At 40.4% G+C, this 28,000-nt stretch overlaps 3 protein-coding genes across 8 annotated transcripts; 1 reads left to right on the forward strand and 2 right to left on the reverse strand.

The window, feature by feature from the left end:
- The first annotated feature begins 249 nt into the window (after positions 1–249).
- Positions 250–4,459, forward strand: LOC103978616 (leucine-rich repeat receptor-like tyrosine-protein kinase PXC3). 2 transcript variants are annotated; one of them, XM_065141033.1, is made up of 3 exons: positions 250–819; positions 916–3,386; positions 3,875–4,459. In XM_065141033.1, the coding sequence occupies exons 1-3, from the start codon at positions 803–805 to the stop codon at positions 4,180–4,182; spliced, it is 2,796 nt and encodes a 931-aa protein (XP_064997105.1). In that variant the 5' UTR covers positions 250–802; the 3' UTR covers positions 4,183–4,459. The 2 variants fall into 2 exon arrangements, with proteins under 2 accessions (XP_064997105.1, XP_064997104.1); XM_065141032.1 differs by having other exon boundaries at positions 250–3,386.
- Positions 4,460–4,889: 430 nt separating this feature from the next.
- LOC103978617 (dihydrolipoyllysine-residue acetyltransferase component 5 of pyruvate dehydrogenase complex, chloroplastic) lies at positions 4,890–10,203 on the reverse strand. Its single transcript, XM_065141129.1, is given in 9 exon segments — positions 4,890–5,380; positions 5,486–5,639; positions 7,465–7,552; positions 7,627–7,785; positions 7,881–7,924; positions 7,927–8,228; positions 8,230–8,379; positions 8,381–8,544; positions 10,168–10,203. Coding segments are annotated over 8 exon segments (993 nt in total). The 3' UTR covers positions 4,890–5,380; positions 5,486–5,589.
- LOC135587012 (tubby-like F-box protein 6) lies at positions 10,086–26,153 on the reverse strand. 5 transcript variants are annotated; one of them, XM_065141375.1, is made up of 9 exons: positions 25,274–26,153; positions 24,583–24,670; positions 23,932–24,052; positions 23,118–23,297; positions 15,515–15,989; positions 11,338–14,391; positions 11,106–11,217; positions 10,849–11,000; positions 10,086–10,427 (listed from the first exon to the last, which is right to left on the reverse strand). In XM_065141375.1, the coding sequence occupies exons 1-5, from the start codon at positions 25,625–25,627 to the stop codon at positions 15,521–15,523; spliced, it is 1,212 nt and encodes a 403-aa protein (XP_064997447.1). In that variant the 5' UTR covers positions 25,628–26,153; the 3' UTR covers positions 10,086–10,427; positions 10,849–11,000; positions 11,106–11,217; positions 11,338–14,391; positions 15,515–15,520. The 5 variants fall into 5 exon arrangements, with proteins under 5 accessions (XP_064997447.1, XP_064997443.1, XP_064997444.1 ...); XM_065141371.1 differs by having other exon boundaries at positions 10,849–11,217; XM_065141372.1 differs by having other exon boundaries at positions 11,106–14,391.
- Between the last annotated feature and the right edge of the window lie 1,847 nt (positions 26,154–28,000).

A 28,000-nucleotide genomic window follows, 5' to 3' on the forward strand; every position in this document is an offset into this window, starting at 1 on the left:
TAACAAATCGCTGCTTAGGAACCTTGTCCGTGGAACACGGCTTGTCCACCACTTCAGCCCAGGGTGGGCGGAAAGGACCCGAACCGGCGGTTTGGGATGGTGGTGGGAATCCAAGACCGGGAAATCCAAAGCCACTACCACCACCTTTGTGAGACCATTCAAAGTCACGGTCAAACTGTGGGGCTGCCGAAGGAAACATCTCACACCAAAGAAACCTTCCGACTCCCTCTTCCTCCCCCACTTTCTTCCATCCTCTGTTACGACCTCCAAAGTCAAGCCTCTCTCTTCCACCCTGCATTCACTCTCATCACCTATCTCTAGTCTACGCTACTGTTGGAATCCCCAGTCCGGTCTGTGACTGAGTCAACTGTCAGAGCCCAAGCGTGGAAAACCTGCACACACACACACACACACATTTCCCAGTTCCCTGTGTTCTTTTCTCTGCATCTTCCCGATGGACTACAAATAAAGTTCCTGTCTTTAATCCTATCTCGGTCTCTCTCTCTTTCCATAAGACACCACTCCTTGGGAACTGTTGCCCAGTAAGAAGAGGGAGAGGAGGAGAGATCAAAGATCCTGCCTTTGTGTTATCTTCTTGATATTTGTTTCTCATCTTCTGGACTCTGTTGCATTTTTCCTCTTTTACACGCAGGAGGTTGAAGAAAGAACCTTTCCGCGTTGTATGATCCATCCAACGGTCAAAGTCCCTGCCTCAGTTTTCGGCATGAGGCTCGCACCTTTATAGTCTTATCTCCTTCCTCTTAAACCACCGACTTCAGGTGATCGTTCTATCACAGAAGAGATGGTAGAAATGGGGAGGTATAATGGCCCCTTCATCCTTCCTCTTTTCTTCTTGTGCTTCTCCTCCTGGCTTTCTTTGCATAGCTCTGCTGACACTTCCACCTCCCAACTCAGCCAAACCCAAACACGAATCATGGGGAATCTCTCCCGGAGCCTCCACAGCTCCTTACCCAACGCTAAATGGAACACTAGTGACCCAAATCCTTGTCGTTGGATAAGAGTCAACTGCTCTTCTTCAGGAAACTCCTCGGTGGTCAAAAGCCTCGACCTCTCCGGCTTATACACAGCCCCCAACTCCTCGTCGGTTGCCGGCTTCTTCGACGTACTCTGCCGCCTTGACTCTTTGGAGTCCCTCGACCTCTCTTCGAACTCTTTGACCGTCATCCCCGGGTTCTTCTCCAACTGCAGCTTCTTGCATGGGCTGAAGTCACTCAATCTCAGCTCCAGTATGTTATATGGTGCTCTACCAAATTTCTCGCGTTTCAGTTCTTTGGAGACACTGGATATGTCTTTCAATAACCTCATTGGAGCAGTCGATTCGCAGTTAGATGGCCTCGCCAGATTGAAAAGCTTGAATCTTTCTGCGAATGGCTTCACCGGAGACATGCCTGCTCTTGGGAAGAGCCAAGGATTGGAGGAACTGGTTCTGTCTGCAAATTCCTTCAATGGCCAAATCCCAAGTGACATCGGTGGTCATCAAAACCTGACCTTATTGGATCTAAGCCAGAATGACCTCTCTGGGGTGACTCCAGACGGGATCGGGAATCTCTCTAAGTTGGAGACGCTGCTCCTTTCTTCTAATAGTTTGATCGGGCTGATCCCCAGAAGCTTGTCCAACCTCACGAGTCTCTCTCGATTTGCCGCCAATCAGAACTTCTTCATCGGCAGCATACCTTCCGGAATTACCAAGTATGTCAGGGTTTTGGACCTCAGCTACAATAACCTTAGCGGCGAGATACCAGCGGACCTTCTGTCATCTCCTAATCTGGTGTCCGTGGATCTGTCATACAATAAGCTTCAAGGTCCTATTCCTAATAATCTGTCTCAGAATCTCTACCGATTGCGGCTTGGTGGGAACTCACTCGATGGGACCATTCCAGAAACGATTGGGAATCTCTCCAATTTGACGTACTTGGAGCTGAATGACAATAATTTGGACTCGCAGATTCATCCAAAGATCGGCAGCTGCAAGAATCTGACGCTCTTAAATCTTGCATCCAATCGTTTGCATGGCGAATTGCCGGAGGAGTTGGGTAGCCTTCAAAAGCTGGTTGTATTGAAGCTTCAAAAGAACAACCTCAGTGGCGGCATCCCTGATAAGCTCTTCGAATTGCATGTCAACTTGAGCGTACTAGATCTAAGCCAAAACTCCCTCACTGGTGTGATCCCATCAGCAATTTCCAGATTAGAGAGTCTTTCAAACTTGATCTTAGAAGGTAATAATTTCGATGGTTCTATACCCGATACCATTGGTAACATGTCATCTCTGATAGAACTGAAGCTGGGAGGCAACAGGCTGAGTGGAACAGTTCCTACAATGCCTGCTAACCTGAGGATAGCTCTTAACCTCAGTCATAACTTACTCAGTGGATCCATACCACCCTCTCTCGTTGCTTTAACAGAATTGGAGGTTGTTGATCTCTCAGACAATGGTTTTACTGGTGAGATTCCAAGTTTTTTAGCAGGCATGAGAAGCTTGACACTGTTAAATCTGTCCAACAATAATCTTTCTGGAATTTGTCCTGCATTTGGAAATTATGTTACTGTCATCACCTCTGGGAACAGGTATCTCATATGCTCAACCGAAAGCCAAGACACATTGCTTGGGTCACGTAAGAAGAGGTCACCTGTTGTGATCATCGTCGTGGTTATCTCCATGGTCGCTTTCTTAATCTTGGTTGCAGTGGTTGTTCTGCTAATCTCTTCCAAGCGCTTTTATCGGGTGGAAGACGAAACTCCACAACTTGGAGAAAGCAATCTTCAGATTGTTAATGGCTGCTTTGTGACTGCAAACAGTATACATAGATCGAGTATCGACTTCTCCAAAACAATGGAAGTCACCAGTGATCCAAGAAAAATCATACTGAAGACTCGATTCTCTACCTACTACAAGGCTGTCATGCCAAACGGGGTTAGCTACTTCGTAAAGAAACTGAATTGGACTGACAAGATTTTCCAAATGGGAAGCCATGATAGATTCCGCCAAGAACTGGAGGTGTTAGGAAAGCTGAGCAACTCAAATGTAATGGTTCCTTTGGCGTATGTGTTGACCGAAGACAGCGCTTACCTGTTCTATGAACATGTGCACAGGGGGACTGTGTTCGATTTCCTTCACAAGAACTTGGTGAATGTTTTGGATTGGCCCTCTCGTTACTGCATAATGCTAGGGGTAGCTCAAGGGTTGACATTTCTCCATGGGTGCACGCAGCCAGTTCTTCTGCTTGATCTATCGACAAAGACGATCCACATGAAGTCACCTAAGGAGCCTCAGATAGGGGATATCGAGCTCTGCAAAGTTATCGATCCTTCGAAGAGTACCGGGAGTCTCTCCACTGTTGCTGGCTCGGTTGGATATATTCCTCCAGGTGAGACAGCAAAGCCAATGTTCTTATCCTTTAGATTTCTTATGGTTAGACGAACTATTGCTGCGTGTTGTGCTTAGTATTTTCCTTTCTCAATATGAATGCTTTTTATATATCAAGTTGCAATCAGTCATCTTTTACTCTCCTCTGTACTAATTTGCATTCATTGAAGAGTTCCAACTAATCTACCTCTTTCGATGAGCTAATTCCTCTTTATTTATAACTTCCATGCATGATAAGATCAGAAGCACTCTGAGAAAAAGGTATCATAGACAATCATTTCTGCTTGTTTTACAGAAGAAAATTATACTGGGGCTGATCCATGGCACCTCATGTTTTGTAATATCTATAAATCAGAAACACAATGAATTATTTCTATATACTACAGGTTTTTATATATCTAGCCACTTCTTTTTAGATGACATGTTTTCTGAATTGAGGCTTAGGTATTCTGATTGTCTAATATCATGGATTCATCTTTTTGGTTTCAGAGTACGCATACACCATGACGGTGACAATGGCTGGGAATGTCTACAGTTTTGGGGTCGTTGTACTGGAGCTGCTGACTGGGAAACCAGCAGTGAGCAATGGACTTGAGTTGGCCAAATGGGCACTGAGCCACTCAGCTAGGTCTAGTGAAAGAGAGCAGATCCTTGATCCTAAAATTGCGAAAACGTCGTTGGCTGTTCGAAGTCAGATGCTTTCGATTCTGAAGGTTGCCCTAGCATGCGTCAGCATGTCGCCGGAGGCAAGGCCGAAGATGCGAAATGCATTGAGGTTGCTGTTCAATGCAAAGTAGTTGTTGCTCGGCAAAGGCAGCTAAAGGTTTCTTGTTGTTGCTCAGAATTGGTCATGCACTAGTTGTGCTGGTGATAGCTGTGTTCTTTTGGTATTGAACTGCTGTTTTTTTACCATTCAGTATTGTTAATATCCACCATTGTAAGATAGTATCTATCACACTAGTATCTCTATTTCCTTGAGAGTGTTGGTCCTTGTTTCAGCACTCAGAAAGCAGAGTGATGTAACAGGAGATCTTAGATTTATATATTGCCAGACATCTGTGGTTTATACTCGAATCCATTAGCAAACTTTGGTGGGCTTTATGAACAGCATCAGTGTGATCTACGGCAGAATGGAAGAGCAGAATAGGGGGCAATGGGAGGATGAGAAAGCCCAAGGAAATGAGAAATAGTTGTCTGCCCTGCACACGAAGCAATGTGTTTCCATAGGTCTCATTGTGCCAAATCAATTGTTTCTGATTGATAAGATCCACCCCAGCCATGGAGAATTGATTCTACTGTTTTCATATGTTTCATTGTGCCAAATTGTTGTTTATGATGGTAAGATCCAAACTAGCCATTAAAAATTTATTATACCGTTTTATCCTCTCAAAATTAATGAAGAAATTAGCTAAGTCTTCAGTCAACTGTTCAGTCAACATGAAACTAAATATGATCTTATCAGAGAGGTCCTAATTGAAAAGTCAACGCCTCCATCTCTAACTAATAGACTAAGAAGGATCTTATTAGAGCCCTCCTAATCAAAGAGTCAGGTCTCTTCTTATCCCCGCAGATCCGATCCCATCTGTGGGGATCAATGATACTGGAGGATAAGAAGCTATAATCTACACCTCACAGATTGATGCAAAGGCTGGTCAACCACTCAGGATTACTGCTAATCTGAAATTGTTATGACAAGGCAACATAGAACACTTTCCAAACAGATCAAAAAATGACACACTTGGAAGTCATTCTGAAGTAGAAACACAAATGTCACAACATACTGAAACCTGCTTGGCTCAACAAAACTTTATTGGAATACCAATGTCACTGACAATAAAAATGCGGATAAGGTTGAATGAAAAAAAATCAATATCACATTAATCTGCGGATAATAATAAAATGGATCATGCAATGGCTTCTCTACTCACTAATTTTCTAGCAGCACTTCGAGGGTGAGATCTTTCCATAAATGATACAGTGATCTGCAGTATCCACCTGCAAGGATTTCACTTTTATGCTTTAGGATTAAGCCAAACTAAATAATTTCAAGATAGTTAAGAGGATCCATAACAGGGTTACTGTTTGTAAAGTAAGATTTACCTGCATCTGACTCTTTAAACTAATCCTACCATCCTCGGTAGCAACAACAGTTGGTTGAGATGCACTTAGGATCAATGCTTACAATTCCAGGAGGCAAAATTGCATCAAAAACACCAAACATCCCAAGGTTTAAAAGAGTAAATGTACCTGCAGACTGAAGAAAGAGTTGCCACACTAATACCATCAAAAGAGTAGTAAGAAAAAAAGGAGACGCGAGTACAGCAGAAGCATTTGTATATGATGGATGCCAACCGAAAAAAGAAAAGAACAGTAGAAATGTAGGAAAATATATAATTATTTGAAAAATATGAATAAAATTAAAAATATGTATTCCTAAAAAAAATTGTAAAATGAAGGTGGTAAACACATAAATTAAAAAATAAAAATAAAAAAATAGAAGCCCAAAAAAACAGAAGAAATCAAGATCTTGAGAAGTCAGAAGTGCAAAAAGTACAACTGGATAATATACCAAAGGCTACATTATAATTTTATGTAATGTCACAAGTGCAATGATGTCACTCGCATACATGAGCTAGAAGAAAGCAAATGTTCCTAGTTGCTATTACCAATTAGCTATTTGGGATTGACTGAAGATTCATAAACATAAAGAAACAAAAAATTAATCATATCAACTGTAATGACGTGCAATTTTTTCCGGTGACATTTGATGGGCATCATACAAAAAAAATTCTGATTTAAACTAGTAGCCTGATAAGAAGCTTCTTTCTCCATCCTCCTTTTAGTTTCAATGATCTTTAACATTTTTGAACCGAACCAAAGAAGAATGCTTACTTTCCTCCAGTAAATGAACTTGTTAGGCTTTGTATATGTATCTTCATCCATTATATATCACAACTATCGCATTATATTTAATTTGACCCAAGAGAATTTTATCAATAAGTTACAAAGTTCAATTTACATTTTGGATTGTATATGAATTGATAAAATTCATTCTGCTTTACCGATACTGATCCACATTTATGTTGCCTTAAGCCCTTAACTGGGTAGGGTAATGTTCCATTCTATAAGATTGGCAAACCATGAAAGAGCTTCTGAAAAATGTAAGGTCATACAGGAGTCCTTTCCCTTAATAAGAACATGGAACTTGGAGCTTTGATAAGATAAAATACACCATTATATATTTAAAACTACTTAGAGCATCCCATATGCTTATGAGAATAAAGTTACATCCTCAAGTTTCAGAATATGTTCCTCTATAATTAGAAGCCAGCTCTGACTTAATGATTATGCACATTCACCATTCACATGCTCCAAACTCTGACTTATTTTTTGCACATGATGAACCCAACTGATAACTGTGTGTTTAAGCAGAGAAACTTTTACAAATAGAAGCATGCATCTTGGAGATTTCAGTATAGTGGATAGCAGCATAGTGTGATGGGTTTCTATTAGGTATTAACATGACTTACAGATGTTTGGAGTGTTTATGAGTCAAATAGCTCCTTATGTTGAAAATATGGCCATCAGACATCAAAAGAAGATTTTTAATACTGCAACCATCAAATAGCTCTTTGACAGAATAATGTATTCCTTCTGATGTATGAACTCCCAATAGAAAAAAAAAAAAAATCAATCTATAATGGACCTTGTCCAGAAACACCCTAAATATGATTTTGAACTTGCAGACGGAGCTTTTAAAAAAAATTCATTTCCTTTTATTTCATTAGACAACATATAAGATGTTCACAAGTGGACTCAGAATATGAGATCTATCAACTGTGCAAAAGTGCACTAACTACTAGGATGTCTCAACAATGACAACTTGCAGATGGAGCTTTGAAGATGGAAATCCACATGATTAGGGATGGCACATATACATTGACATCTTCAATTGTCTTAAGGAAGTTTCTAAATTAAATAAATTATTTTATATGTTATTGCAAAAGTGCTGAAACTCCAATTTAGAAATAACTTAACTGGACTAGTTATCTGTACAATAGGAGAAGAATCAAAGGTACCAGTGTTATACTCATGAGGTTGCAGCTGCTTCGCTCTTCCCTTGTCAACCAATTCCTTCCATTTCTTTGACAATGAGTAGATATCAACCTATACATCCAGCACTCAAACCTTAAATAAGAAGTCCAAAGACTCCAATCAAGATCACAGGAGAGTGGAAGTACCTTGTCTGCACCCTGAAGGACTGGTGTGATTAACCCTCCATCAATGGCCACAGCAACAGCAATGTTGATGCTGCTGTTGTAGGTAAAGCTTTTACCATCTCTGCAGCAACAGTAGCCTTTGCTAGCAATGCAGTCATGGTGACACCCCTTTGACTTAGTCTACACCCATCAAACCCGAAGCAGCTCTGGGCAATTAATAACAGCTCGATCAAAAATCGCTCCTTTAGGAAATTGGAGATTGAGAAAATACCCACTTTCTTGTAAAGATCATCAAGGACATTCGTTGTGATCGTATAAACACCCGGAACGTCGGAACTGAGAGGCAATCGACCATGTTTTAGATAACAGCACACTGCATTGTGATGAATGGAACCACAGTGCCCAATTCGATGGCTGGAGAAGTAGGAGACTTCGCCAATCGAGATTCCACTGTGGCCTTCGGTGGAGCGATCCGCATGGCTGCAGCACTTGCAGCGGCAATTTCCACATCCTTGGCCACGATTCTCCCCATTGGTCCGGTTCCAGACAACCCAGTCAGGTCCAACTTTAGATCCTTAGCAAGCTTCTTAGCGTATCCGCTGCCCACCGTCTGACGCCGAGTGAGTCGAAGAAGAAGCGGCCGCCGGAGAGGGTTTCGGAGACGCTACGGTTCGCAGGGGAGGAGAGGCAGGTGCTTGAGCGGGAGGAGGAGAAGCGGAAACGCCACTGGCGGAGGAGGAGGAGGCTTGGGATTTAGCGAGGGGGATCTCGTCCAGCTAGGAGGGCGTTGGCGGAGCCGACGGGGGCCACGGCACCCTCTTCGACCATAATTGCAGCGAGGTAGCCGTCGTAGAAGGTCTCGACGCCCATGTCGGCCTCGTCGGACTCCACGACGACGACGCTCTAGCCCTTGGGGAGGGGTGTAATTACATAGTAGCCCTGTCACACTTTAGCATACGGTCGTAGGCTTAAAAGGTTACATTATAATTTTTATAATTTCTTAGAGGATGAGGACAATGCAGATGTCGATGATGCTCAGCATATGCGTTAGTGCCACTCGTCAACTATATCAACGTCGACGTAAATATAAATGCAAAGCGTCGCTGAGCATCTATCTCAAACACAGATATAAATACAAAGCACCACTCAACAACTACATCATCACCAACATAGGTGCAAAGCAGTCACTTTACATTTGTGTCAGTGCTGATAATGTTCTGCATCACTCGTTCTTTTTTTCTCCCTTACGTATGCCAAGCGACGAAAGAGGAAAAAAGGATGAGGGAAGGATGAGCATTGCCCTTACCTACATTGTTGTTGGGGCCGATGTAAGTGTCGAGCAACAACACTTTGCATTTGTATTTGTCTTGGTGTCGATGCAGATACCGAGCGACCCTTTTTCCTTGCATATGTAGAGTTGTGTCGATGCAAATGCAGAGCGAATGCCAAGCATTCTTCCCCATATATGCAGAGTAGTGCCAATGCAAATGCAAAGTGAATGCCAAGCATTCTTCCCCGCATATGCAGAGTCGTACCGATGCAAATGCTGAGCGATGTCGCTTTGCATTTACGTCAACACCAATGTAGATGTTGAGCGACACTATGCATCTATGTTGGCGCTGATGGGGAAGAAGGATGAGTAATGCTTGACAACTCTGCATCATTCTATATCGCTCATCTTTCTTTCACCTTTGCGCATGTTGAGCAACGAAAGGAGGAAGAAGGATGAAGGATCAGGGAAGGAGAGAAAAAAGGATGAGCATCATCCTTCCCCACATTTTTGTCGACGTCGACACAATTATCGAGTGATGTCTAGATGCCAATGCATGTAGATGCATAGCATTGGCATCTACGTTGTCCTCTTTCTCAGCTCCCTCGCGGCTCCTAACGGTGTTATCATTTATCACCACTAAAAATATAACTAGAATATTAAAATTACTTGTTTGTCATTATTTTGATATCATTTTTTTTTGTAAGTGTTGTCGTATGTTATATTTTTTTATCGTTAAAAGAGATTCAAACATAAATTTTTTAACTCTAACGATTGAAATGTTAAAAAACTCTAATTATATGAGATAATATATAATTAGCCGACACCGGCGTCGAACGGAGAGGAGGGGCAGCAGGGCAACGAGGGCGAAGAGAGGGGTGGGAGGAAGGATGAGGTGAGCCGCCATGGATGATGGATGACAGTCTGTTGGCAGCAGGGAGAGGAGATTGGCGAAACGAGTTAGAATGTGGTTTATCGGAGTCGCAGCGGTTGCCTCGACGGACGAAAACATAAAATCTATTATTATTATTCATCTTATTCTTCAACTTACTGACTATGCGAACGAAAAAATAAAATCGTTAACATTAAAACAGTAAGTAATATAATAATGTTTTATTTTCAAAAAATCAATAGTAAAAAAAAGACTGATCTGTGAATGCTAAGCTGTAATCTGTAACCTGTAATGTTATCGCACGATGCAAACAGCTACTGAAGTCAAAGCACAGCGCATATTATTACACAATGCCAACAATATCCATTGATTCAACGAAGATAACTGCATCATCCATTACCAATTCCTCGACGAGAAAGACCTCATCAACCTCCATTACCAAACAACAGAAGCAATAATATACTGGCGTGAAAGGATCATTTTAGTACACAAAAACACCGACTGATTCCGAGGAGCCGTTTACTGATACCCCCCATTATTACTAGGACTCCATTTAGTCCAACTGCATATTAAAAGGGTGGTCCGGGAGGGCCAGGAGGTCGGCCAAATAGCGGGCCACAGCAGTCTCGAAGCAACCAGCAGCAGCAGAGGAAGGAAAAACTGCAAGTCAAGAAACGAACACTCTTTTAAGTCCTTAAACAGGAAATCTGGCAAAAGCAGTAGTTTGATCTAAATAAAAGAAACAATGTGAAAAATCTAGAAAGACAACTAAACCATACCCAAAAATGTTGCTGACCTAAAGCATTAAGCAATCAGGTCACTAATAATCCAAAAGTTATAATTGCAAGAAAGGACTGGAGTTTATAATGTTTTCTTTTTGGCAAGGATACAAACTAGAAAAAAGACAAACAAAAGATGCAAGTTAACGAATAGAACAGCTTTGTTCTACTGAGATACAGCTTAAATAAACCAATGCTGCACTATGATGGAGTAACGTTAACATATGATCCAGAGCAAGATCTAAGAAAATATTGTATGGAGAATAAAATGTTAAACAGCAAGATAATAAAAAATAACTAACCATGAAGAGAGTAAATCGCAGCAAGGGCCACAAGGCCCAGGGCCCCCAGGTCCAGGACCCCAACCTGGGCCTGGGCCTGGGCCAGGAGGTCCACCAGGTCCCATGTGATCAATCCTTCTTACAAACTACGACCATATGGTAAGAATGCAAACCTACAGGACAATGACAAACTCATGGCTTTATTTCAAGATGGACTGGGTTTATAAAGCCATCGAGCAGGGAGTAGACCTCACCTAACATTTGCAAATAAAACCTACCATTCACTTGTAAACTGCTGGTCTTCAACCACTCTTCCACATAGCTCACAATGAGCAAAAAATAGCATGCCTTAGTACGCATATTAGGTTATAATACACTTTTAAAAATCAACTGCAAGAGGAACAATAAAATGAAATATAAACTTTTCTAATATGCTTTACATGTTAAAATAAAGAATAAACCAAAATTTCAAATTACACAAAATATGATACATTATTAGATTAAGCATACTTCCTGTATCCACCTAACAATGCAGTTCTAGTCCCAGATAACCACATATCCAACCTAACAGTAAAAGGCAGGAACCAAAAGGAGAAGTCAGGATTCTTCAAGAATTCGGACAATTGTATCTTCTTTCCCAAGGAACTTTATAAAAATGAAATCTTAATATCATATCAGCTGACAAAGATTTGGCTAGTTCACATATGCTAAAATTGAATACTGTTTTATCTTTTTCTATACAATTATAATTAGGTCACATATGCCAAAATATAAAAGTCATATGCGTTGAAGATATACTGAAATTTCATGCTCATTGTTTGAATATCCAATGTCATCTTATACGCTTAAAATTCCCAGGTAAATTGTCGCACTACAGCATATGCTCTTTGACAGTTCAGCTATGAGTTTACTTCAGCTATCCACGACACTTCTTTTTTCTGAATTCAATGCATAAATTCTTACAGCTATCTTGCAGCTGCAGAATACATCCAAGGCATATTGCAAAAAATGATAGAAAAAAACTTGGAAAATTGATAAATACTCTCCCAGGCAAAATAAGCATCATGCTCATCATGAGCTCCTACATATTTATGATTTCACATAAAAAGATATGGTGAGAAGATATTTATTAAAAACAAAAAAAGATCTATTACTGAGTAAGCCATTCAAAATCTAATCTATAACTCAGTATTGTTCAAATGCTATAATGGCTTTAAATCAGTTCGTCTAGCTTTCAACACCATGAGTATCTACAGAATTCTTTCTGGTTAATGTGTAAACCTTGTAAGACTATATCTTAGCATTATCTGAAAGTGTCTGAAACCAAACTAGTTAGGCATATTTTGTTAAATAAAGTATGACTCATTTTTTTTCACAAAATGTTGCAGAAACAGACATGACTAATTTTCACTGTTACACAACAAGATGATGATATCCATTATATACATATTGTATTTTAGCATTTATTGTTCGGAGGATTCAGTGACATCTTCTACATTCTATTCCTCGCCACAGAGTTCAAAACAAGTGTAAAAACAATGAATTTGCTTAATCCTTGACACAACCCAGGCAAATAATAATCCTGGAGCGCAGATGTTGTTGAGGCTCATGCCTATATCTACCATCATCAGCAACACTTACCCTGGCTATATAATTGAAAAGATAGATTAAAAAATGGAGAAATTTCTGAATCCTATACATTCGAACAATAAGACCTCAGATTAGCATTTTGGCACATTCATCCTTGCGAACAACAACCCAGGCATCAACGATCCTGGAGCGCAGATGTTGTTGGGGCTCATGCCTAAAGCTATCATCATCAGCAAAGCATTCCAAACAGAAAACCCAAACCCAAGAAAAGTCCCTTAAATTTCATTTCAAGTAAAACACATATTTACTAGGCAGAGACACAACCGCTGAGCAAAGAACCACATTTTCGGACACCAAACATATCAATTCCCCACAGATATCCACGGATTATGCCAAGAAGACCAACGACAACATCATTCGAAACGCAAAAGCATAAACCCCAAGAAAAACGTTATTTCGAACATGTTTTACACACAAATCCGATGATCATACTGAAAGACAAACAAGATCACTCCCATCACTCAGATAAAAGACCTTCAGCCAACAAATAAATCCATACGTGCAAGTCAGAAAGAATCAAAGAAGTTAAAGATGGAGACGAGAACTCATCCCCAACAAACACCAGCGAATATTTGAGCAAACGATCTGGTTCTCTATATATCGTTGCGAAGAGAGAGGAAGGAGATGGAACCGAGGGACGGCGCAGGGGATCGCCTTTAGATCGGAATTAGGGTTTCTTCCCTGGCAGGCCGAAGCCTTAAAAGACTTGGCCGGGCTAAGCGTCTAAGCCGGGCTGGGCTTTAAGATTCGCACCATAGCACGTGGCCCTGCGCCAATGTAGTTGCCGTGCCTCTTCCATGCCAATAAATTTATAAGAAAAATGGATTAATCTTAATTAAATATTACAAAAAAATTTAACCTACAAATTTGATAGATCAAATTGCATAGCGTATTACTTATGCTTTATAATTATACTTTGATTTAAACAATTATACTTTGAACTTTGATTCAGTTCATGAAGAAAAGAAGAAGAGTACAATCTAAAGTTGGGAAGATGGTACACCGTGTACCGCATGTTGGATGACTTGCGTCTATTCATGGGTGTATCAATTAGCACATCTGATGGAGATCATCTAATTTTATGTCATACTTATAATGAAGCAATGCTAGGTGATTTCTACATTATTATAAGTGGCAGCATATAAGGTCTAAAAAGCTTAAGTTTGTTGCCATTTCATCTTCCCAGTGAAGTAGCATATGTGCTCCTGCCAGGGCAAGCAATATCACTGTATGGTAAGTATTCAACAAGCTAAACAAATACTTCATCCATTAGTGGAAGAGACTTGGAAGGAGATCTGGTCAATTGGTTTTTAAGGCCTCAACTTGAGGAGACCATACGATGCCCCTTTGCATCTTCATGCTAGAGCTCAGTTGATTTTTTTTCCCTCTTTCCAAATTTGATCTTGATAGAACTTACTTTGTTGCAGGTTGGGAAATTGAGATCTTAGAAATGAAGAAAGAGAACCTCCAGAAAACCAGTGTCCCACATTGCATGCCTCTCTTTCTCCCACTGTTGATGTGCAACTTGTTCAACTTGAAGCAATTGGTGCATGTTCACATGGATACTGGTCTTGAGCAACTGAGTTAGTGATAGCATAGATTTTGGAGAATTACATTACTTTCAACCAAGGTGGAAAAATGGTACCCTCATAGGAGGAAAAACAACAGGATCATACCACCTTATAAAAAAGTTAGCTGGTATCTGAATTGCTGTAGGAGCTTCTAAAGACTTTCAAGTTTTTAACCACAAGCGGCAAGTGCTACACGACCGGGAAGGCTTTTGGAGGTTTACCTGCCATAGCAGAGCTTGGGTTAATCAACTTAAACTGGTAATCATGGCCGCAAATGATAGATACTTCATTGCTGAATTCTAGTGAAGAAGCACCAACGGAACAAATGGATTAATGCAGGTCTCTGCAACAAAAGGAAGAGCCAAAAGATTACACTCAGTTTAGAATTTAAGCCAACCTAAAATGACAGATTACACTACTAAGTACAAGCCAATGAAACCAGAGAATTCTTATAACAGCATTCACCACATTTCAACAAATATAAGCCATTAATTCCAACACAACCAGCAGATGACCTACAAATCAGTTGGGGCACAAGCAAGATCTGAGCATGCTATTGGAACAGTTACTTGCACTGGCATCAGATTGCTATTCAAGAGATTGATACCAATCAAACTGCTATTTCTACTATGCACTATTAAAATTACACCAATGCCCTGCTTTTTCTCCAAAGCTTTGTTCAGATGGTCATCACCTAAAACAATTGAGGTTTCTTTTCCAGATAAAACACATCTAAAACTAACATATCATAAAATGAACAATTTCACCTTTTTATTTTTTTCTCTTTTGGTAGAAAAGCAAGTTATTATGAAACCAATGCTATATGACACTCCAACCTTCTTCAGCAAAATTTTGCTAACTTGTTCTCTTGTTAGTGTAATGCACCATTTGTACAACCAATGAGTATCAAGTCTGGTGAGGGAACAGAAACAATTAATTGTGACTCTCAATCACAATCAACTTAGGTTGTACCTTAGACGTCAAGGTACTTCAACTAATATATGTGCATTTAGCTGTTCAATGTTATGTCAACAGATAAAACGCTACATGAAAAGACAATTAATCTACACTTTCAACAGGTAAGAGACAGATCATGGATGTGAAGGAAAGGTAGTTGTTGTTCATCCGCATCATGATTTTGGCCACTGGGCTTTCAACTAATAAATAAAGGTACAATAAATTAATCAGCTATTTCAGAATACAGCCCTAGTTTTCATTTTCAATGTATCCAAAAAATCATGGAGATGCCATCAAGCAAGAGGAAGCACTTCAAGATAACTAGCTAAGCAAATGACTAGGATGATCCACAAACCAAACATACGAATGCCGTAACACAAATGACATCTTGATATTCTTCTTGATTACCAAAGGCTCAAGTTATTCAGGCTAAGACTTAAATAACAAGCATAACAACATTTACTCATTGCAACAAAGTCAAAATAAGTCAGCAGGAAACATGGTCACACCTGGTTTTATTCACAAGCTATTTTGGTGTCAAAGCTACTGAGGCAGATAGCAAATGCCTGAAATGCTGATATTGGATAGCTATAGTCCATCGTGAACAAATCCTTCCCCACCTTGCCAAACTGGAGAATTACCTTCTCTTGCTCTTGGCTGACTGATCCAATCTCGTCAGAAGCTACCAGCTGAAAGTTCTTAACTGATGCGACAGTTACCCGTCCCCTGAAATTCAGGCACCAGCACTGAAGCTGTGCATGCCACCTTGGATTTTTGTTCTTCAAAACCAACTTTTCCTCATTCAAGCCAGAAAATGATCCCAACAAACATTCTATCCGTGATGACTTAGATCTGAAGAATGGTACAGACGCAAAAGAATCAAGGCTGGCATGCAGGAACTCTATCTGAGTTGGAGCCACCCCTCCTGGTTTAATTGCAGAAGCAGGTATTGAATCCATGACACAGTGCATTCTTCGAGGACCTCTGGTATTTAATTAATAATTATAAATCAAATAAATATTCGATCTTTTACAAAGAGTATATATATTACAACAAAATTGCAGTAAGTTGGAGATAGTACTTGAGTAAAAATTAGATAAAAGCCCATGTACAAGATCTAGTCAATCCAACTATTACAAGGAGGATGAAGGAGAAAATAAGGCTAGTTTAAGAAGATAAACGAATATAGTGACCTGAGGATTTTTAGAAAGTTAAAGAGCCTAGTAGCATGAAACGTCATATAGCTTCAGAATCAAAAGAACAAGGTGCTGACAAATGTGGCCGCATGAACACCACATGCCATGCCAATCTTAGCAGCTCCAACAGTTTTATCAAAAATATACCTCAAGCGTGTAGGTAGAAACACAGATTATTTGCAGTCAAAACTTCCTAATAATTTCATTCTAGAAACTTAAGGATGGATACATGGATAATCTTCAGTTGATACTAGTATACTAATAATTTCATTCATTTCATTGCATGGGTACAATACTAGGACCATTTTGGCACATAACGATTATGCTTCACATCAGCGGGCACACCGATGTGCTGGCCAACTTAGACCTTGACAGATTGTGCCATAGCAAATAACATGCCAATGACAATAACTGGCCGCACCACCACTTCAACAAATAGACTGGTTTAGGCAATATTCTATTTCACTACTTTGACATGCAACCCATAACTGCCACCACTATCATAGTCAGACCGGTGACTGTCCCTGCAATGCTTATTACGACCATGTCCCCCCACTCCGAATATGGCCTGACTGTTTGCAACAATATAAAAAAGGCATCTCCAATGCATGTAAATAGGGGATAAGTCTCTGATTCTATTCTGAATACTCTCTCCAAACTTTTTCTTTCAAGCTTCCCACTTCAGATTCCAACTTGTGTGATGGAGGTGGACCCTCCTGAGGACATTCTTAATGATTTGTCTAAATGTCTTGGTATGTTAAAGCCTTTGTGACCAAAACCTTGAACCCTATAAGAGAAAGTCCACGTCACTGACTCTTATTAATTGATAGAACAACCAAAACAACCCTATTAGAATGAGAATTGGCCAAGGCATATGTGTGATGCATGCCAATGTTTTCTAGCATGATACATTTTAACCAGTTATCAACAAACTATTCTAAACTTGCAATCCTAAAAGGACATTGCTTTCACATGTAAGTAACATTGAATCTCCTGTACAATTTTTTTTTTATCATAATATCTATTTTGATGTGTGTTTAGTTAAATTTGTTTATAGTGAGAAATTAAGCATAAATTTGATCTTGGATCTCCAGAATATTTGAAATTAGATATGTATGATAATTTTCATTTTAAAGCAGGAAAATACATTGACTTGGATTTTCGTGATGTGTCAAAGTCCCAATTGTTACAGTACCATGAATAGACTTTTAAGAACTACAAAAAACTGAATGTAACCGTTGCCAAAGAAATTGTCCATGCAAACTTAAATTTGAAGTCTAATGTTTGTATCACAATATCCATTAACTTTAATAATTAGTTCACAAACTAAAATTAATTTCTGCATGAAGGTAAGCATGAACATACAAGATCAAGCTTATTGGAGGCATTTATGTTATCTTCTACCAAAACTATAAGCCACTTTTAATTTTACTTTTGGTGCAATTTGCAGTAACAGGAAAGACCAAAGAATCTATGCACCAAAATGTATTCTATAAGTATTCTTGATTCCATTAATCTATAGCGTAAGCCCAAACTTCCAAAATCCAGTCTTAAACATTCCAAAAGGTAACTCAAAATTGGGGGCCAAAACTGAAACAAAAAGTCATATTTCCAACCAAATATTAAAATTTCAATTCGGTAATGGTACTGGTTGGCAACCGGACTGGTATAGTACCAGTATTATACAGTGTACTAAGAGTGGGTACCAGTTGATTTGGGCCAGACGAAACACTGCTTAAGCAGAGAGAAAAAAAACAGAGAGAGAGAGGAGGTGCAGCAGCAGCAGGACAAGAGAAAAAAGTAGCCGAAGAAGATGAGATAGAAAAAGAAAAGGAATGCGAACTGTCACGGACTTAGCTGGTTTTGCCTAAGTCGTGCGGCACCCTTGCGAGTCCGTCCGCAAAGGTCAGCCTCCCCGAAGCCTCCCATTGTCCCTTAGGACCACCAAAAGAGAGAACGGGTTAAAGAGAACGCCTCAAACGGGATCCACAAGCAAACATCTCCGAAAAACACTTCATAGACAATGCAAATTACAAACAGACTTTACAAGCTCTGAACAGTGGCACAACAAAGGGTAAAATGGTCCATTACAGACCGAAAATCTCTCGCATGTGTCCACATGACACAACCTTTATTTACAAGCCTAAAGAGGCCACCAACCCAACTAAAATGGGACTATTAAGCCTTCGGCCGCCCCTTTACATGTTGTACAAGGCATGAACATGCCAAAAGACACGGACATACATAAGCATTATATCAAACACCTTGTTTAGAAGTTTGTCCGTGACATTCTCCCCCACTTATTCCTTCGACGTCCTCGTTGAAGCCTTTGTCGACACTGCAACTCCTCGCCTTTGCTGAGTCTTCAATCTTCTGCTCCAGCTACAATGCGCCTCTTGGCTCCTAGTTGCTCTCCACTGCTGTTTTTGAGTAGTCGAACCTTTGATCCGCCATGCTGCTTCAACTCACCAATGACTCTGACTCTGGTGTGGGGTCGGTTGAGTTGTGTTGATCCTTGTTGATTCCTGCGGATCCCCCAAATGAAGGAAAAGACCATCCTTACTGCGCTAGTCTCTCGAATTTCTCATGCTGCTAGAACTGGTTGGATGCTTGTTGGAGCTTTAACGAGCATCATCTCGCAAACTTCTGAAGTTTTGGGTCCTTCCTCCACAAAATATGCTCATTGACTCTTCTTTCACTTAGTTGTCACATCCAAGTAGGTTCGCATCACTTCCGCTTTCGATTGGCATTTCGTTAGGAAATGAAGCGGACAATCTACTCTCAGTAGCACTGATCACCGTTGGTGAGGATTTGATAACTATTGTCTTCCATTATCTTCGAAGGGTCTTTGAACTTGTGCAGAGCTCCTCTGCTGGATAGATAAGAGAATTGGGGTACTCGGTTTCGCCCATTCTCTTAAGGGTTGAGAAGGCAAAAATTACTTGACTTCGCCCGCCTCCTCGAGGTTGTACTTCATGCATCGAGCTGGTTACTGGCCTTCGCCTGCTCTTTGCTCACACTTCTGAAGCACTTGAAGTGTTTGCACTCCTTGCGTTGAGTTAGTTACTGTGATTCACCTTCTCAATGTCATTGAACTTCTGGAATGCAGGAAGTTTTCATCCCAACTTGGAGTAATTCTCTCATAGGTTTGGTCGCGTCTGGGATTGTACCGTCTTCTCCATCAACCCTGCCGCCTATTCCTCTGAGTAGCAAAGGTACAGCACCGCGTACTGCCTGCTTCGTTCCTTGGTTATGCACTCTTGCATGACCCGAAGTCCTTCACTTTCGGCTATCTTTGATGAGAAGCACATTGACACCGGTCTTACGAAGTTCTTCAGCCTCTGCCCTTCAGCCTTGTCTCGGTACTTGGAGATTGCCTCTGCATTCTCCACCTCCTCGGCCCCTTTCACGACCAAGCACTCTCCCTCCATGAGAGCAAGGGATCAATGACTTTCACGAAAGTCCCGCCTCTGCGGTACCATGGCGCTGCCATGCCCATGGCCCTACTATCCGTCGCCTCGCATCTACATCTCTTTTCTTCACAATCAATAGATATGTCTCCGTGACACTCCTCCGAGTTCACCTCCATTCTAACTGATTGCTTGACTTTGGGTAGCTAAGTCCCTCTGGACTCGTCGTTGCTTCCTCACCCCTTTCGACTCCCTGCTTCAACACCTTTGTGTTCTCCAAGCAGTCTGTTTGGTCGAAGGAAAGACAGACTACAACTCCCATGCATGGCCTCTGCCATCACATTGTAGGGTTTGCACTGCTTCTGTTCTCCTTAGCTTCATTGGTAGCAACGTTCGCTTACTCGACCTTGTCCTCTGACTTGCCGGGCTCCCTTAAGCGAATATGAGCTCTGGAGCAGTCCAACTCTCCAACTGCTTCGATCATACCTTTGCATGATCAAGTTCCTCCCATGGAACTCACTGGTACTTGCATTCGAACTTTTCCCTTAGTGGAACCCAGCCCCCATATGCTGATGGCCAAGGTTTTCATCCGATGCAAAATTCGATGCACGCACGGAAGACCCGCCTCTGCGATACCATGGCCTTCACTCCTTGAATCCATAGCCCTTCTTGTCGTCGTGTTGTTCACCGAAGTGGAGCTCCCAGTAGCTCCCGATCATACCTCCATATGATCTAGTCCCTCCCAGGACTCAGTCGTGTGTATCACATTGCCACGAACTGTTCCACCACGATCCGCTGCACCATGTCGCCTCCTGGTGACATCTCCATTACATTCTGATCCTTGTGGAATAAACTCGAATTGTGAACCCTCCATGTGTGGCCTCTGCCAATACATCGCAGGGTCTCCTCCACCTTCGATTTTGTTCGCTCCTTTGGCAATCGACCTTCATCCACCCACTCTTGGGTCACACCTAGATGAAGCACCGCTCTAGGACAGTCCGTCGCCTAGTAGCTCCCGAAGTCCACCGACTTCACTGTAATTTGTGCATCATTCTCTGGATCCTGGGCCTCTGCCCCTACCAGCACAATCTCCGCTGCGCACTGCTTCCTTCATGGCAACTTGAATGGCAACACTGTGGCATATTCTTCAAGAGTACCTGCCTCTGCGTCCTCTTGCCCCGTGCTAAGGCCTTTTGAACCTAACTTCGCCTCCGCAAATTGAGTCGCCTTGGTTCCTCTATCAAATGCTCCTTCGAGATAAGGTGCATGTGCACAGAAGCTCCCTTCGTCTTTGGCACCATGCAAGATAAGTCTGCTCCGTTAGAAATATGGACCCATGGAACAACATGATCCTACTCTTGCCTCTGCAAGAGTTCATGTCCTTGACCTCTATCTAAGAAAAGCACTGTGCCTCTGCTCCATGTTCCAACTTCTATGCTGGCTCCTTTCATGCGGCTTGGGTACTTCGCCAAGTTACACCCAAGTTGCTCTGCTCCTCGTTTTAGCATTGAGTCGATAGTGGCTCTCGCGCCCACCATTCCACGGGTCAGCCCTCCCTTGAGTCCGATCTCCACATCGACTCCAAGTGTGCCTTCATTTAAGTTGCTTTGGGTCGCTCCCCCACTTGATCTCGCAATGCATCCACCAATGCATTCTCTCAAGCGAGATCATGCGACGACTCCTCGCCGCTTGCTCAGTCCATCGAGCTTCGTGGAGTTGTTTGTTGAGGTACTCCTCAACATGTGAGGTCCGTCTCACATTATTCTGCCTCTGGAGAGCCGGAACTTATCCCTCCTGGATAACTGTCCCATTGGAGCAACATCTCTCTTCGTTTCGGAGACCATCATCCCCTTGGACTACTCCGATCTGCTGAACAAACTGTGCATTGTTCTGCCTCCTGCAAACGCACTTGCTAGATTGCGACTCCCCGTCAATACAGCCCCCGCTGCACCCCTCAAGGCCTAGCAACATGCTGAACTCATTGCACACTTCAGCCTCCTACGGACGTATCCTTCACATGCCGAAGAGAAAGTTTCAATGCTCCATGGCGCCGAGTTTCGGTCGCCTTGGGATGGCCACGAACATTCCATCGTCCGCATACAAGCCCATGCATGAGTACCAAATTCTTCGAGTTAGCAATTCCCCTCACCTCTGTGAGCTTTGCATAACTCTTTTGGTCATTGAGCAACTCATTCCACCTTGGATGGTCTCATCCTTTACCAAGCGCCTCGCTTGCCTTGAGCACCATCAAGTATAGTTGTCAACGTTGAGTCGTAGCTCAAACTCAGTCATCCCAACCTTTGTGCGCTCCACATTCTTCCAAGCTTGCCTGTTCTCGTGGTGCCTCTTGCGCGAAGGGTTGGCCATTCCTCTGAATTCCAATCTCAGATGCCCGCTCCTCTAAGCGACTCCTTTTCCCTACATCTCCATACTCGTTTTCCCCCAAACGGTCGCGCGTGTGCTGACTGCCCTCAACGCAGCCCCACTAGGTCCCCCACGTTTACATGCTAAGTGTTTCTATGAGTGCTTGTCCCGCTCTGATACCATCTGTCACGGACTTAGCTAGTTTTGCCTAAGTCGTGCGGCACCCTTGCGAGTCCGTCCGCAAAAGTCAGCCTCCCCGAAGCCTCCCATTGTCCCTTAGGACCACCAAAAGAGAGAACGGGTTAGAGAGAACGCCTCAAACGGGATCCACAAGCAAACATCTCCGAAAAACACTTCATAAACAATGCAAATTACAAACAGACTTTACAAGCTCTGAACAGTGGCACAACAAAGGGTAAAATGGTCCATTACAGACCGAAAATCTCTCGCACGTGTCCACATGACACAACCTTTATTTACAAGCTTAAAGAGGCCACCAACCCAACTAAAATGGGACTATTAAGCCTTCGGCCGTCCCTTTACATGCTGTACAAGGCATAAATATACCAAAAGACACGGACATACATAAGCATTACATCAAACACCTTGTTTAGAAGTTTGTCCATGACAGAACGACACCAATAAAAGAGCTTGTTAGCAATCAGCTTACTACTAGGTCAGCCTCGTGCGGTAAGGATACCAGGATGTAAACTCAGTTTCAGAATGTATTGCATAAAATCACCCATGTATGAGTCATCTGTGGGACAGTAAAAAACTAAAAACTAATCCATACCAACTGGTGCGGTCCATTTTTAAAATCTTGTTTCCAACCTTTATGGATACTAAACTTATCTTTCAACACTCCTACATTGAACACTTATGGTCAGATCAACAAGGACGAAAGAGAGGTTTGGATGATCAGAAGTGCAATATAGCCGTTTATAAACATTTGCACAGAGTATAATTATCACTGGGGTAGGATTTATGAGACAAACAATAAAAAAAAATAACAACACAAGAATTAAAGAAATTACTGCACTAAGATACAAAAGATTAGTTTCTAAATGGTTGTCAATATGCTATCACCTTGTTTTAACAATGCAAAGGTCAACAAACAATTTATATAAGTTGACAATACTTACCTCGAACCCGACACATTCAACTCATAAGCAATGTGGGCAACAGGGTAGTTTCCAGCAAGAACCTTGGGAGAGATTTGTTCAGAACCACCTCCGCGAGTGGAATGACTTCTCGATATCATAGCTCCAGCATGAGGTGGCTGAGCATCATAGATGGTGAATTTGGTTCCCAGAAAATTAGATCTGCATGAAACAGGAACTATGATGAGAATACAAGAAACTGACTTATACAAATTAAAATGAAGCAACGGCCAATAGTAGATAATTTCATGGAATGAAGTTCATATAAGTACATGCAAATGTAATGAAGTGAAAGATATATATAAGCTGCAGCTCATGACAAGGTAAGGAATTCATCAATTGTATCTAGCATATTCATAAATGTAGAGCCCGTACGGAAACCTTATCAGCACAGTTTCTAAAATGGAAAGCATCTGTAAAAACATCAATGCTCTAACAAATGAAAACTGTGAGCTTTTGCAAATGTCAAATTTCAGTGGACTAGGAATTGGGAAATCAATTCAAAATAATGCTTTGGGTTCAGGAATGCAACTTTAAGCATTTAATGCAGATGACCAAACTAAACTAATCTGGTTCTGTCCAAGTTATACTAACAATTGTTAATTTAGATTAACCATTCAGGAAGAGAATATAAGTTAGACCAATGTGACACATGACGAAGCAACCCAAAGTACAATCATGGTTCCATGATTTTCATAACCATCACCCTAGTATTTCTATGCAACTATTTGCACTTCCACAAATCTAGCACTTTAATCTTCACATGAACCAATGGAATACACTATTTGACCATCACCTCAGTTTCCCGATATATGTAGCACTCGTCCTTGACATATCATCTGTACCAAGGGAGATGAGATAGTCGGTGCATGTAGGACGCCGACATTTTCGTGCAGCAAGCAGGAATTTTCCATCATCTGTCAATGTTGTTAAATGTTGAGTTTATAAGTGATAACTGAATAAAAAAATAAATGCAGACAAAGGAAAATCTGAACATAACTTAAACAAGAACAAAAAAAGGTTGCTTATTTCAGGAATTTTACAACAAACAAAACATTGTAAATTTGATTTCTTCTTCACAACAATGCCAGTACATCAGTGAGTAAAAGAAAGCAGGCATATCTAAATATCCATATGTTTCTAAACTTGGTCCATTGAAAAATCATAAATAGATCAATTTTTATGGTCAATTTTTGCTGTTGATGAAATAAGACTAATTTCATAATTATAAAAACCTACTTAATTGGTGATACAATTAGAATCCATTGACAGTTAATAGAAGTTAATCTGACGGGAATATCTTGGTAAAATTAAAAAATTGCATGTAGCAAAAGTTGCTGAATAGAAATTTGCAGAATATTTAACAAAAAAAGGGCAGCTCCCGCAAAATCTCCAAATATCAAAATTTCAAAAAAGGATACTAGGATATAAGATGAGAAAATCTTACCTTCATTAAGACCAAGGTAAAGATGGTAAGTTTGTGTGCTTCGGTTCCGCCTTATGAAACATTGGAGAGGAAAATCCCTTGGGCCCGGCTGCATATTGTAGATAATAAATTTTGTGGACAATGTGATGAAATATAAGAGAAGTCAGATGGATATGTTTACCAAGGTAATGTCACCAGCATGATATTACAAATATTTGCTGGATCACATAAAAATTAAAACAGCATGTAAATCCATTTGGAAAAGTTGCAAATCAAGACAAGCAAAGGTAATGTGCATCATAAAGTTAGTGTCTATCAAGATCCCAGTTCTTAAAGAATGAAGAAAGAAGATAGACTTCTTCATGGGAAACAGAAGAAAATCATTTGGGAAGTCTCCACAGACTATGGCTCAACCACCCACCACTCCTAAATCCAAGTTGCAGTAAGCAACATGACAGAAGTAATACTAAAATGTCAAGAGAGAAACAAATGACACCAAATATTAAACATTGCATTATCACTGATCACATAAACCAGTAATTTTCTTTAAGAAAATCGAAATTCTTCCTAAAAAAAGGTCAAAAGGGCCTTATTTTTTTAGAGTTTAGAAACCTAAATTTTGACATCAACTATACTAAGACAAAGATTAGCGAAACAAAATTATAATTGAACAAGCTGATTTGATAGCCAAATAAGTAGTTCTCGTTTATACCTGCTTCAAGGAGATAGGAAAGGTTAGCTTGCCCGACACCTCAGGCGTCTTCACGATCTCCTTCATCGTGTCCCTCCAACTCCGGCACACCCCAGCACAGGCCACCACGTCCTTCCGCTGCGGCCACCAGCCCTCGGCCTCCTCGATCCTCATCAGCACATCCCTCAGCAGTTCCGGGGGCATGTTCGCCCAGCAGCTCTGACTCAGCGCATCCACCAGCGGCGGCCCGAGGGCATCATGCACCGTCCGCCGCGACGTTGACCTCAGCCCATACCCCAGCTTCACCTCCAACCCCTTCCTCGAGATGCTCCCCAATTCATCCCTCATATCCTGAATTATGCTCTTGAACGACATCGGGCGCCACCAAAATCTTCCAACAAGCCACTAACCTTCTCTCGAAACCGATCCAATCTCGGCATCCGACAGCAGATCTCCGGATCCAGCATGAGAAGTCATCGCAGCTGCCGCCCGACAACTTAGCGAGCGACAACAACAGATCGATAGGACCTTAATCCGTAAGAAACCAGAAATCTTCACGCAAAACAAGGGCCGAAAGCAACCATCGTCACCGACATCATCGTCGTCATCATCGTCCCTTCAAAGCTCCGATTGACACACAACAACAGTAAAAAAAGAAAAAAGGAAGAACCGGAACCGAATCCTGGAATTTGTTCCTTCAAAGCACCAATTTCGACGAGAAATTGGGGATCCGTAGGAGAAATCCGCGCAAGGAAGGAAGGAAGGCGAGGGGAAGACAGAGAGAAGTAGGTGAAGGGAGACAATTATTTCAACGATGATTGAAGGAATTAGGGTTTGTTGTCTTGTGGAGGACAAGGTCGGGTTAATCGTGCCGTTCCTGTCTCACCCTGCTTTCACCAATGATTCCCTGTTTGGGAGTAGAGAACTGTCACAACGGAATAATTAGTAATTAATTATCCTGCTCTAATTATTTGCGTCAGTCCTCAGAGGAATAACGATGGGGCCCCCAAACGAGATAATGGCCCCACCAATACAAGCTGTTCCGTTCGATTTACCTTAATACATCTATAAATAATATTGATTGATGCCTCTCCCAAAATAAAATAAAAACTCCAAAATAAATTAATTATTTTTATTATATTAAATAATAAATTTTTGATGACTAAGATTTCCCTATTTCATTGAGACATTAGGATTGATTTAGTTTGATATACACGTCATTTGATATAATATTTTTTTTTAAAAAAAAGATAATAAAAACTACATTAATGACTTCATTATTTATCACAATTTTTTTTTTGTTTTTAGTTTCTTCTGATATTTTAAAGATTTGTGTTGGTCATATCTCGTTCATTTTATAATATATAAATAATATTTGGAAAGGACCACAACATTTATTGAACAAAATGATTCTAAATTATTTTGAAACACATAAATGATGGAAATAGAAAGGCAACTAATTGGAGTAGGGCTACACAACCAAGCTTGGAATGTGAGACATTATGATGTGCATGATAAGAATGGAATGGGTCACTCCAAAATCACTTTGATGTGTAGCTCAAGTTTCCTTCTTTCCCCATATCGCCATGTTCTTTTATTTTTTTTATTACATATATATATAGGTGAATTTTTGCAAAATATCTCTTTTGGGTTTTCCCCAACAAGTGTTCCTGATTTTTCAAAATTATCAAATAGTACCTTTATTTTTTGTATTATTTAGAATATTTTTATTTAATAATTAGCCATTTACCATTCTCTCTCTCTCTCTCTCTTTTAACATCAAGAAAACGTATTTATTGTAAATACTATAACGTACTATAAAAATATTGTAACACAGTATTTTTATACTTTGGTAGAGTGTTTCTAAACTATATTATAATATTTTCAATAATATCAAAAAAATATTATGTTATAATATTTTTATACTACTGTTTTTATGATATTATTAAAAACATGATAATACAGTATAAAAATACTATAATTTAATCGGTTCACCCGATACATCGGTACATAAGAAAAGATATTTAAAAAGGATATATGATTGATGGGTAATTCTCAAAAAAATCTAAAAATATAGGATTTTCTTAGAAAATCACTCAATATATATTACATATATAATATATTTTTGAGTATACATACATACATACGTATGTATGTAAATCTTTATCGGTAATTTTCAATGGATTTGGATATTATGCATGCATTTATTTTAGATATTATTGCTACAAGTTTCTTCATGCTACAACTTAAGTTAGAACTCCTGAATTGATGCCATCAATATTGGTGATAGTTTTCATTAAACCTTTATAAATTAACTTGAAGTTTTCTTCCACTCTCGACACATTAATGACTGTATAAATCACTCAAACTCTTATGTTAATGAGAGTACAGTAAAGTTAATTTAAGTTTTTTCTCGTGTTCAATATCCAACTAAATGGTGTTTATATACATAACTAAATAATTCACCAATCAAACCTTTATACTAAACACAGTACATTTAAGTAATGTGAGGCATCAACTTAATTACTTTTTGTCTTCTTTAATTATAACCCTTCAAACACTTAGAAATATTAATTGTGAGATTATCTGTATTTCAAGGATAAGACTCATAGAGTCAAATTGATAGATTTTTCTTTTCGGTTTGAAGTCTTATCCAATATATTTGAAGGTGTCAATCAGCTTAGACTATAAATACCTTGATAGTTTATTATAATGATAATATATATTCTATCTTTATCACTTATTTTT

The sequence above is a fragment of the Musa acuminata genome, chromosome BXJ3-3, assembly GCF_036884655.1.
Source record: "Musa acuminata AAA Group cultivar baxijiao chromosome BXJ3-3, Cavendish_Baxijiao_AAA, whole genome shotgun sequence".
NCBI classification, from domain to species: domain Eukaryota; kingdom Viridiplantae; phylum Streptophyta; class Magnoliopsida; order Zingiberales; family Musaceae; genus Musa; species Musa acuminata.